We start from the raw sequence: 13,214 nt of genomic DNA on the forward strand, positions 1-13,214 counted from the left end.
CTGGGGCACGGGGCAGGGCCGTCGGCCAGGCAGTTGATAGCGGGCGCAGGCAGATAGGGGGGGGAGGGGAATTGCCACCAGCGCAGACGCGACTCACCAGATCGCCCTCTGATTATTTCGCGCGGCACTGCCGCACTTCCGCAGGATGTTCTTCCATGCCGGCTCGCCGAGGGCGCCGGGTGTGGTGACGCAGGCCGATCCCCTGCTGCTCACGGAACAATATTTCTCCGGCTGGAATGGAGACTGGCGATCGGCGACTGCATTATCTGATGCAGCGCCATTTCCGCTGTCTGCTGCGTCGACTTCAGTGCTGAATTGCTGACATTGTGAGGGGGAAATCGCCGATGGGCCTGGCCGATCTCCAGAGCTTCTCTAGCAAGCGGCCATCTTAGCCGCCGGCTTGGCCACGCCCCCCTACAATGCTGACTTTCAGAAGTTATACTTCAAACAGCGTTGCAGTTGTCAATCCTTCTTGTGTGGTAATCTGGCGAACTACATATAATTCAGGAACGCCAATTTACAGTATATACTCCCATAACTTATCCTGACAGCGGCCTGGATCGCCTCCTCATCAGACTCATGAACCTCCCTCTTCCTGAAGGATACTCTTTCCTACAACAAGAACAGGAAGAAGGTACCTTGATCTGCAGAATCAGTTCACCATTGGGAAATATAATGAAATAGTGATTTATTAACACTTGTGTAACTGTGTTTTCCCCACTTGTGCCATGTACATCCTTGCCCCCATTTGGTGGCACTCCTAGTTGTGTGGGTCTGGTTTGACATTAACATGCACTGGAGCAGGCTCGCATAATTGTCTTCATGTTTAATATGTGCTATAAGAATGCAGCTCTTCTATGAAAAAAAATAATTGGGCGTGATTATGAGTGCCTGTAGGGATAGTCTGCATTAATGCACAGATAAAATTGACATCCGGGGTTTGAAAATTATCAGGTGAGATAAACTGCAACTGTTGTGTATTTTTGGGGATTAACATGCAGATTTTGATGCTTAGCACACAAAAGTCTACATTTCCTAGAAAGTAATGGATCTTTTCCCGTTAAATTTCAGTAGATCAATCTTGCTTGAATTTAACAAAGGATATGAACTTTATCGCAACAGGTAATTACCGGGTGCGGTGAACATCGAACCCCTTATAATTACGATCTCTGCACAAACAGTTGGCACGAGGATCGCACTTCAGCAGGCTGTTTTAATCTGGCTGATACTGTCTCTCTTCCGGTTGTAGAAAAGTAGGATCTGCTTCTTATGGTTACCCCCACTTTTTGCTGATGTTATACTGTTTTTGACTAGTCTGACTGGGATCCTGCTAATCAGGACCCCAGTCTATCTGCTTTCTCCCTAAAATGTTTTGTCATGTACTTAGGTACACTCCAGATTGGATACTGGGGTACCCTTGTCAGTCCCTAGTATATGGTACACATGTACCCAGGGCATAGGTACCCCAGAGGCCTCCCATGGGCTGATGCATGTATTATGCCACCCATGAGAGGCCATGCAAAATGGAACTACAGGCCTGCCATTGCAGTCTGTGTAAGATGGTGCATGCACCACTTACTTTAGATATAGGTTTACGTAATCTATAGGTCACTGCACTTAAAACCTATAAGTCACCCCTGTAGCAGGCTTTGACAAACCTGAAGGCAGGGTGCTGGGTTATGCGTGAGAAGGTGCCTCTGCATGAGCAAAGCACACCTGCAGCCTTCGGAGACCATTCTCCCGGGCTGTCAGTGATGCAGTCCGACATAAAGGTAGAGGTGCATTATATGCGTAAAATGCTATCTCGAAAATGGCTGCAACAAACCATGTAATGTTTGGTATCAAACACCTTGAAATCATATCTCCACACCGGTAACCGGTGTGAGAGGGTTGATTCCACCCTTCTGAAGCAAGCTTCGTGGGGTCCCTGGTCTTCCCGGTACCAGCCTTCTCGACCCGTACAGCACAAAATGGTTGCTGCCGACCAGAGACACATTTCTGCCCTCCTACTGCTGAACCAAGCTCGAGCAGAGGAAGGCAGCACAATAGGCATCCTGTCACAGGGAGGTGTGACCACCTCCCAGACAGGATTTAGTGTATTGGGGCTGGGTGGGTGCACTTCCAAAGTGCCTGAAAGTCTGCATGAGGGGCACATTTGGTGTCCCTGCGCATAGTCCAGTTCAAACCAGTCATGGGATCTGTTGGCTCCTGCTCTGGCGCGATCTGGACAATGGACATAGGAGTAACCTCCCCACTGTCCTGACCCTCCCCTGGGAGGGTCCCCTGAATCTGTCCAACCCTCTCCTGGCTGTAAGACCCTAGATTCTAAGTGGACAAGATTCTGATCAAGAAACCACTGACCTTCGACCGTCTGGACACTCTAGACTTCGACTGGGCCCGACTTCTTCTCCTTCTCCGTCCAAAGCATCGTCTGTGCCCGTGCACCATACAGGCTCCATGTAGGACCTGTGGAGGATCAAGGACAACTGAAGTATCTCCCTTGGGGTGAAGGACCCCTGTGCACTGCCTACTTTTGCAAGTGCATATGCTTATTGCCGTTCCGCAAATAAGTGCTTTGGGCTATCGTTAGCCCCAACCTCAGCGCACATTTCATACATAGGATCTCTGCCTCCTCGCACTCTGTGCCCTGCAAGCTGTGACTTTGTGAAAGTTCTAGAGGTCCCCTTGCGACTCCTGTGCCTTCAGCCTGTGGGTCCACTTGAGGGACAACACTGCTTTTCTTGGGCTCCCCTGGTTGATCCTGGCCTGCCCTGACTCTTCTTGCTGTGGTGAGTCCTCTGGTCCTTGCTGTGCCAGACTGTAACCTTCCTTGACCTTCTTCGTGGGTTGCTGCTGCCAAGGCTTGTTGGTGCGCCCGCCGACCCCTAAGCACTCGACATCCTTCGTGGGACAGCTCGTATCCAGCTCCTGGTCGTCCTTGACGTCTCCTGGTCCCTGCAGCTGTAGAGTCAAGGCCTCCATCTTCACACCTGAAGCACCCGACATCGTGGGCATTCATCTACCGAGCCCCTGATCACTTCTGAGTGACCCAGACTCTTTCCCCTCTGCTTTCAGGTTCCCTCCATCAGTAATCTTCCTGTGGGTTTCACCGGACACTTTTCTTCTTTCCAGCAGTGGCATTTCTTTGAAGACTCCCATTGAGAACGATGTAGGTAACTCTGGTACTTCGGTATCCACGGGTGGGGTGGCTCTCCAACCTTCTATGTTCCAAAGAGTTTCCTCATAATCCACTGGAAAGGGTCCTTAAACTTTAAAACTGCAACCACGACTCTCCCATTGAATTGTATGTAGCAGGCGGTCGTGTTCTCACACTGCACCCGTCCTCTGTGGGGTCCCTACTTACTCACCTTGGTTGGTTCCTTCGGGGTCCCAGCAATTCTACACCCTCCAGAGACTGCCTTGACTCGAGTCGTGGTTCTTATACCACTATTTTAGTATATGGTTCGGTCTCCCCCTGGAGCCCACTGTGTATTAGTGCTACTTACGATTGTTTCTGTGCTACAATATTATGTGCTTTGTGTTTATCTGCGTGTAGCAGATACTTTGAGGTATTTAAGGTGTGTTATAATAATAAATACATATTTTTATAACTACTGTGTGGTTCTCCTTTCATTTAACCAATACTATAAGGTTGCATTCTGGTAAAACAAGCTGCTTAACATTCCTGCAAGAGGAGTCCCAAGGGGACCAAGGGGACCTCTAGCAGTTTCACAAAGTCACAGCTTGCAGGGCACAGAGTGCGAGGAGGCCGAAGTCCTTTGTATGAAATGTGCGCTGAGGTTGGGGCTATCGATAGCCCAATGCTCTTACTTGCGGAACGGCAACAAGCATATGCACTTGCAAAAGTAGGCGGTTCACAGGGGTTCGGGTTATTCGGTCCCCACGAGGGATACTGGCCTCAAACTCGGTGAGAGGGCAGCTCAACCTCAAGGAACGTAGGAACCCACCTCGTGTGTTGCTGGAGTCTTAGGAGTCCGCAAGACTAAGCCTGAAGGCTGCTCTCCACAGCTACTACTTGGATAGCTTTCTAAGGGTATCTTTGACCTCTTAAATCACCATAAGGGTTGCTTGGACTGGTGCAAGGTGCCCACTTCAATTAGTGGACAGCATATACCAGGCCAACTTCTCACACCGGTTGTGATTCTCAGAAATGTTGTAGCCACTGTCTTGCTTAATAAGGAATTGCACATACAAAGCTAGCTCGGTGCCATACTCTGGAAGTTTTATTACAAATAACCTCAGATACAGAAAAGCAAATCAAACATTGCTCAAACAATGTCACACCTCACTCTTCACACGGCTTTCTAGAAATCATTGAACAGATTCTTGTACATGGAATACTTAAATGTTCATGTTACACCTCTCTCTTCTTCTGCTCAAGCTGCTCACATAGGTAACAATCATTCCACCATAGGCACAGGCACAGCCTCTCTCCCTAAAGAGGTAAACATGGAGTATCCCATTCTTTCTGTGGGTGCTGGTGCAGCCAGTGTGGCCGTAACTGTATCATGTGAGATTAACCCCTACCCCGTGGCCCTCTTGCGTTCTCATATGTGTCAGCTTATGCCTGAAATTACTGCCTTTAAAGTATGAGGGTAGGAGAGCTTATTCTCTTTGTCAATAAAAGAGAATGCCACCTGACACACCACACCACAAGGGTGTTAGTTTTGATTCGCTACACATTGCTTCCTTGCTGCCTACTAAAGACATCAGCAACCGGCTGTTCTTCTCTGTGCCTCACAAAGATGGCTATCCTGACTTGATAAGCATCTGGATATTGTCCCCCGGGACATCAACGAGGTCGAGTGCCTGAACGTCAATTTATTGGGCTCCTCAGGTCAAGGCCGACCCCCTCAGGTAGTGGCCTGTGGCAGCTGGGCCCCTTGCAGAAGAGATGTCAATACCCTGCCACCAATACTAGGCTTGACCGGCATAGCACCACAGAACTGTCCTGCAGGCAGTGCCTTCCCGCTCCTCTCCTGTTTCTTTGGGACCTGTTCGCACCTAACTGCGCCTACTGGAAAGTTCCACTCACTCCTACACTGTGGAATAGGCAAGGTTTGCAAATCGGACAACAGCAGTTCTCGATTTGGCATCGGTTAGATTGCTGCTGTCTGCATTGGCTGCCTTCCTGGAGGAGCTACAATTTCAGCGTCTTCCAGGGCCTCGTTACTCATGGGTTTCCCTGTGCTCTGTTCTACACGGCATCTAGTACACTCACACAGCTCCTATATGTCCAGCCGGCCACACCACCTACTGCTCTCTGTAGGGACCTGGATATGAGAATGAAAATGGCTTGGTTGGTCAGCAGTGGGTTTGTCATATTGTTGCATTACCTTTTGGGCTTTAGTTTATGATCTCCATGCAATGGTTGTGTAAGTATGCACGTGTCACCGCCTCGTTACTGGAGACGTTTCCCTTTGATCCCACAGGTCATGCTCTTGGAGAACCTCATCCTTCTGTTGCTGGCCACAGACTTCCTGCAAGAGGCGCTATGGAGTAGTGTTTGGATGACCCTGGTTGTCATGGCTGGATTCCTTATTGGTGAGGCTTGTTGGGTTCATTCTTTGATTTTGTTCACTAAGTAAACCTACAGCAGAGAGCCTTGTAAACTGAATCTGGAAGGAATTGAGCTGCATGGTAAATCTGGATGAATTTTAGAGAGGATTGACATAATTGTATATGTGGCATAGCTGGGGGTGGGGGGACTGCTTTGTGCCAAAACGAATCTGTGCATGCACAACATATGCAACACCTCTGTGCTATTTTCCTGCAGGTGCCCCAGTGGGGCACGGCCGGGCATGGGTCAGGTGTAGGTCTCGGTTGTTTCTCATTGGTGGAGGCGTGTGGTGGGGTGTCCACCTGCAGTGTCTCTTACTCTTGCCTGTCTTTCCGCTTTGCGTTTCAGTCCTAGTTATTCATGCAGCCTTTGCTCAGCCTCTGTATCTATCCTACCGCCCCCTGCGCGCCATCACAGTTCCTTTTCAAACAGTAACTAAAGTATTCAAAGCTGTCCCCATGTTCATTGGCTTGTAACTTAATTGTTATAAAATCCTGTATATAGAATTTCCCCTTCCCCCTAGAGATCTACTCCGTCTGTGTCCTGGCTCCACAAGGGTACTTCATAGTCATTAATTTAAAAGACCACTGAAAGATTCGCCATGGCAGGGGGAGGTGAATTTCCTCTTTTCAATCACTTATGTCCACAAGGACCGCTTCTGTGCCATCTTAGGACCTAAACCCTGATTTAAAATTGCCAAGAAGTTGAACCTATTTCACCATCCCTACGAGCACGTTTGCAGTGAGGAGTTCTATCAATCCACAAATGTTATCCCTTTCGTTACGGTTTATTAGGCAGTAGTCATGCAGCGATAGCATTTGGTATAAAAGTGCAGTGAATGTTTTTTTTTTCTTAAATTAGACCCTGGCAAAAATACAATGTTCATTTCCATTCTTTTTGGCGGTGGTCATACCAGTTGCTTTCTGGCAACCAGCTAAGTCAGATGTTGCTTTCTAACGTGTGTTGGGTTTGCCTAGTGCGAGTACAACCCCTTGAATAAGCATGAGCTTTATTTTAAAAAAATCCATCATACCCTTTAAAAAATATATTAAAATAAGGTCACTACTGAATGCATTGGTCTGAATGACTCCCTAACACACTCTGAGCGCCAATGAGCATTTTTCTTTCTCTTTATTTTGTGTACCTCAAAAAATAATCCGTGTTCGGGAACCACAACTTCCGAAAACCAGGAAGTGTCCATATTGCACCGATTCATCAGTGTCACTGGTGCATGTGCTTTCTAGTACTCAGTCAACAATGTGATATAATTCACAGGACCCATGGGTCTTTCTTCCAGGTTTGGATAGTCCAATATTTAAGCTACTTGGATTTTACAAAACTGCTGCACTACTCACAAGTATGTAGCTTTTTAAAGTGAAGGAGAAAAAATGATGTAGTATGTTGTAGGTAAGTCAAACAATTATTTTACAACTCTGCTTCCTTTCCTATGTATCAGTTTATCCAAAGGAATTCCATCCAAATAACTTGGTATGGAATGTTCACACAGACTCCTTTTTTAATATGTTTTATCATTACTATCAGAAATGCAAATCGTACTATTGCAAGTTTTAAAACTATTTCCTACGAAATAGTCTACAGGTGTCAAGTAACACAAATTCTCATTTTTTGCAGGTGCGGCGGCCTTGATGATATATTATAGTCTCTTGCATCCCAAATCCACTCAGATCTATCAGAATTTCAAAAGCAAGCTGTGCCAACCTCAAACTTGGAAAGAAACAGCTGACACGTCGTTTTTTCAGCGTAAACCAAAGAATGAGACCTCTGAGGGTGGCATTGAAACATTGGATGAAACGCACATTAATCACACCAACGCTGGAGCGGCAGATCCCAACATCGACGGGCACACAACCTGGTTCGAAATGTATGGAGGCCACCACCACTGGCTGCTGTTAAAGCTTGCCTTAAAAACTGGGAATTTGCCGAAGATCTATGCTGCGTTTGGGGACGGGGGCATTGATGATCTGTTTCCTTGTGAATGGCTGACATCTAATGCTGGGTCTCCCGAAGGAAGAGTCCCAGGTGCGCCGGGGCCTGTAGCTGCCACAGGTCGAAGGTACTTGGCCGGGAATATGGATGACAGTTTTAAAAAGAGAGATCTCTGGGAAACCTCGGATTACATCACTATAGAAAGTGATCATGAAGGTACAAACTATATCAAAGCCTTGCCGACTGTAAATGAAGAACAGAACTCATGTGTTAAAGCGGCTGAGGTCTGCGTCAGTGGTCCAAGGACTCATAGTGACATCCAGAAAGAGGATGGATCCCAAGATATTGTCACCACACCTACAGATGGCTCATCTTCAAGAGGACAGGAGATGGTTGGACTCTACACTAAAAGAATGGAGACCTGTAACAATTCCACCTTGTACTTTAGCGCGGATATGGAAGGTGCGTTGCCCTCAGGTGTTCAGCGAGATACATATCAGAAGGTAAACAAAGGTGCGCTGAGACTGGAGGATGAGAGCGCACTTGGAGCGGGAAGTGAGGAGATCCAAGAAGTCCTCTTCCCGGTATCTGGCATCAGCCCGATCGTGTGTGGGACATCAAACAGCAACTTTAGAAGAAGTGCTGCCTTAGACTTGAGCAGCCAGTGTGATGTGTCCACTGACGCCTCCGAACTGATGGAGAAGGAGGGTGTTGTGGGGGTGCAGTACAGCCATCTCAAGGTCCTTGGGAGTCTGGCGGCTTCCGTGCAGAGTAGGATAAAGCAGGAGGAGGAGCCATGCTTCACGTCCACTCCTAAACCAGAACAGGTGGTGAAGAAGTTTGGGACATGTGAACTGAAAGCTCGGAAAAAGCTCATAGAGCTGGAAGAGTTGAAAGATGCAAAATGAGCACTATGCTATGAAGAATTGTGCTAAAGTGCCTTGCAGAGACTTCACTCAAATGTTTTTGACTTGATTGAATGCGTCCCTATCAGGTTATATCCTGCTGTGCATAATGCCGAGGCACCCCGCACATTCCAAACACCTTCATGATAACCTTGGACCCAAATCACTAAAGTAATCATGAATCTACTCATGTAGATTTTTCCCCCACTTTTTTGTGGGGTTCACAAGCGCTCCCACAAGTAATCCTGAAAAGCTGAGATTGTTACACTTTTCTGAGCAGAACTCTTTAAATCGTTTCGTGAATTCCACTTTTCAGGAGCACATGCATATTTGCCCATTGTTTTTTTTTTTCTCTCAATGGGGAAATATTTCCTCCTTTGGAAGAATCCCTCCCAATTCCCATCCTGGACATGGATTTACTCCTACTCCAACATGAGTAAATCTTCTTCCGACATGGCCAAGGGTCACGCAAGAATTCTGCAGCTATCCACACACAGGTATATCAATGGACATGTACTTTCAGGGCATTTCTCACGTACAAAAAGTCTGCATGTGTTAGCTAAACGCACACATACACATCTTTGTGCGGATCGTCCGTAGCGATTGCAGAATATCCTGGTGTACACACATTGTAACGTCCCTGTGCCCGGTGCAGGGAGAGGAGTCATTGTGATGGTGCTTGGCCTGCACGCCGTGTGCTTCGGTGTTGGTTGTACTCCACCTGGAAATGGGCAAGGCCGCTCTCTTAGAGGAGCACAAGGTACTTGGCAGTTCATCTTGTTTGCTCGAGGGGAGCGTGGGTTTATTCAGGGGTTTCCGCATTTATTCATTACCTAACAATGTTATTTCCTAGTCCACATCACCGGGGGAGAGAGGGGTGGGTACACACCTTTCCTTGGCTCTATTTATTGTTCTCTGAACAAACCTTGGCCATACCCAGTGTCTTTTAAGGAGGCTGTATATCTGTCTATGTCACTGGGTCCACTTAACGGAGGAGGAAGGAACCATTAGCCTATTGTAGGGGAGCGCCCAGCCACCCCAGCTTGATGGGGACGATGTCAGGCCTTACTACATGCTTCACCTTGTACTTGAAGTCCCATTGCTTTCATAAATGCAACTTAGTGCCCAAACATGCAGTGTCAACGCACTGGTGTTTCTCCTGTTTTTGAAAACCTAGACTGCAAAACATATTCAAAAAAACATCTATTCAAAAAAATAGACCGCCAAAATATCTCCCTTCTAAAGTGAACCCGGTTTTCTTTACATTTTGCAGTAGGGTGTTAGGTTCCACCTAGGCCTTAACAGATGAATTTACTACTATGGGTGGAGCTTCCTGAGTCTCAGTTGCGCAGGCGCGTCAAGCAAATGTGCTCTGCCCGTCAATAACACACGCTTTCATCATTTATTTGATGAATGATGCTAAACAGCCCAGACTAGCAAAACATCCGGCTATATGAAGCCGGTGTGATCACTTCATGCCTCGCCCAGTCTTTTGAGCTAGATGAGAGTGCCGCGGCATCAGGTAATGTATGGTCTTTGCAGCGCGCGACTATCCTTCAGAGGTTTTACCACTACATAAAGAGTTAAGAGCTGCAGATTTCTACGAACGTACTCTCACACTAATAGTTTGTTAACATATGTATTTTAAATTCTGCAACTAACCAAATGTGAAAACTTCCACAACTCGAGTCACAGTTGCCCCAGCTCACACGTCTCATTCAGTTCTTTATGACCAAAGCTCTCGAAGACATTAACTGTACTGATCTATGGGGTACAAACTGAAGTCTTTCGTCTGCAATAATAATAGTGCCTTAAAGAGGGAAACCTCAAAATATAATGCAAGTGTGAGTTCATAAAATATAGTTAGCATGCGTTTATAGAGTTTTTTTTATGATGATAATGAGATTTGTCCGTACTATTGTAACTAAGGTATTCAAACCTGTATAATATTTATTAATGAAGCAGTTTTTTGTTGCTCATACTTAGCTGTCAATCCAGACTTTATCAATGCACTTAGCAGAGTTAATATTTGTCCACAGATATTTAGTACTTGTGCCGTGATAACTTTCAGTCCGAAACAGCTGTTCCCATTAGACGACCTTTAGGGCTGGATCCATGCCAGATATCAGGATGTCCCCAAAACATATATTTATGTCCAATGAATAGAAATGGAACTCACTCAAATGTTTAGTGGACATCCTGAAACTGAAACTGCAGTATAGTTCTGGCCCTATTGCACCAATGTCCATCGCGTATAACTACTCTGATGCACTGATCAGCATTAACATTTTTTTTGTTTGGGGGGAATTTATGGGATTTTGTATTGTAGATTTAAGGTCTTAATTTTTCCAGTATCTCCAAGATATAGCCACAAGTATTCATGCAAATTTTATAGCAATTCCCATAAATTGTAGCCTTAAACAGGGGAATTCCCCAAGAATAGATCCTAGTATGTAAATCCTGGCATTTTAGTGTGTGAAAAGTATCTTTAAGGAGTTCATTTACTTTTGAAATAAACTTTAATCCCCTCAAGGGGCTTTTCACTCACTTTTAACATGAGCGGCAATTTGAAGCTTTGTAAAACTGAAAATGTATTTATTTGCTTTTGGTTTTTTCTTCTGTACTGTAAAATAGTCTTTTTAGGTCTTGTTTACAAACAGCTCTAGATTGCTAGTGACCTCGTGTTACAAATATACTCCAATAGTACTATACAATATATATTACTGAGAGGGGTGGACTTGGAGCAGCTCCTATCAGCCACGGGCTCTAATTAAGCTTTCATACTTTGCAATTGGCCGGCCGGACTCTCCTGCAAGCCCATGACATTCTGCCGAAGGTTGCATTGGTGAAGTAGCCCTCCCTACCCATATCTCCAATTCCCCCTGGCTTTCCTGTTCATTCCCAATTGGCTCTCACTCCCCATCGTCCACCTCAGTTCCTTTCTCCTGATTACCACTCTTGTTGCTATGCTCGCACCGCAGGTGTAAAACAAAAACTGCAAGTCTCATGAGACTTCTGTGACGCATGACACAAAGCAAAATAGCATTGCAGCCAATCAGGACGTAATGAGGCACGGAAAGGAAACTTCTGCTACCCAGTCGCCCTCTTTTAACTGCAAAACAGCTGAACAGTGAATTGACGACTCAAGTTACTCCTTTTTGTTGTCCATACCTACAGCAGAACACATTTGCTGAACCTTATGAACCAGTATCACCATACTATTAGTAACTGAAAATTCACTGTTTAACAAGTCATTACAATCACCATGTTCGACAAAGCAAAACATATCACCCATCCTGTTATGCCATGCGAGAGAATGAACCTGTAACAAGTGCAAGAACCCCATGGTGGGATGATACTCACCTCTGTGTCCTTAATAGAACTGAAAACTTTAAATGTGAAAGCTATTACATTTTATATTGGGACCTGAGGCAAGGATTGTGCCTTTTTAAAGCTTACTAATAACCAATTAGGCTGTTGCTGATGCAGGCTTAAAGTAAACGCACTTGAAAACAGACTCAGAGATCCAGTCCACTCATTTCTTACCCACCGCCAGTGGATAACAGTCGTTAAAGACTTCAAAGCCATAGCCCCTCTAACTTAGTGCGCATCAAGAGCAGGAATATCGATACCTGCCTCAGGCATGATCCATCCTATCCACCGGGACGAGGTGGCTGGCGACTGCTGATATGCATTACCAGGGCTGTACCCGCGAGAGTGGGAAGCATATTTCTTCAAGCATTGACAACACAAAGGATTCATTGTGCGGGAAAGCACAAGTAAGGGATTGACCTAGAAGAAGTCTTTGTTCTTTCCCCAGTGTTGAAAGTCACTCCTTCGGAGTAAAAATCATTCTAGAGATGTCCAGGATGCTGACATCTGACACTCTCCTATATGAGGTCAAGTGAAGAAGCACCGCCAACTTGGCAGATCATTGTTTTCAGGACAAATCCTCAATCGAGGGCCACTGTTGCAGGAATCTCTGCACACTGTTAGCATCCCAATGTGTACTGGAGCTTGATGGTGGGGCTGCTGTGCACCTAACGTCCTTCAGAAGCTTAAATACCAATGGCTGTTTACCAATAAGGACACAGTTATTGGAGTATGCCCTACCTAAAGGGCAGATATAAAGTTACATAAGGATCTGTATGCCATGTCTGATTCTGTCAGTTCTGACAGAAACAATGCCAGCATCCCCATAAAGAGTTGTAGTGTTTGCGAGTGCAGTCCACCAAGTGTCCTAAATGAATGCTGATTCCTTGTCTGAAAGACCCGACGTTTGCCATCAGTCTCGGACATCCTTCAGACAACCAGACGTTGTCATTTGTAATTTTGTAATTTTTATTGTAATTTGTAAAGCGCAACATTTACCCTAGGGCATCAAGGCGCTGGAGCCCTACCATCCTACTGTCCAGAAGAGGGATGGAAAAAAGAAAAAGAAATCCTGATAAATGCTCAGCTGAGAAAAGCCAGGTCTTTAGAGCTTTTCTGAACGGAAACAGAAGAAGAATAGACCTTAGAGCAAGGGTAAGGGAGTTCCAAAGTCTACTCGCTGTCGCCGAGAAAGCTTTGTCCCCACAATTCCTCTTTTTGGTTCGTGGTACCACCAGTTGCATTTGGAGCAAGGATCGCAGGGGTCTACTGGGGGAGTGCCATTTGAACATTTTTTTAAATCTTGACGGGTAAGGGAGATGCAGTGACTTGTGTACCATGCAGAGTGATTTGAAGCTAATGCGTTTTTCGATAGGGAGCCAGTGCAGGGATTCTAGTCCCTTCCTGGC

The 13,214-nt window shown here is 46.0% G+C and overlaps 1 protein-coding gene across 1 annotated transcript in view; it reads left to right on the forward strand.

Annotated features, from left to right (window-relative positions):
• XKR5 (XK related 5) overlaps positions 1-12,251 on the forward strand; it is a 217,016-nt gene extending 204,765 nt beyond the window's left edge. The window contains exons 6-7 of the mRNA XM_085610441.1: positions 5,454-5,565; positions 7,214-12,251. Coding sequence (XP_085466567.1) covers positions 5,454-5,565; positions 7,214-8,436 — 1,335 coding nt within the window. The 3' untranslated portion in view covers positions 8,437-12,251. The remainder of the gene's footprint in view (positions 1-5,453; positions 5,566-7,213) is intronic.
• Positions 12,252-13,214: the final 963 nt, after the last annotated feature.

The sequence above is a fragment of the Triturus cristatus genome, chromosome 6, assembly GCF_964204655.1.
Source record: "Triturus cristatus chromosome 6, aTriCri1.1, whole genome shotgun sequence".
Lineage (NCBI taxonomy): Eukaryota > Metazoa > Chordata > Amphibia > Caudata > Salamandridae > Triturus > Triturus cristatus.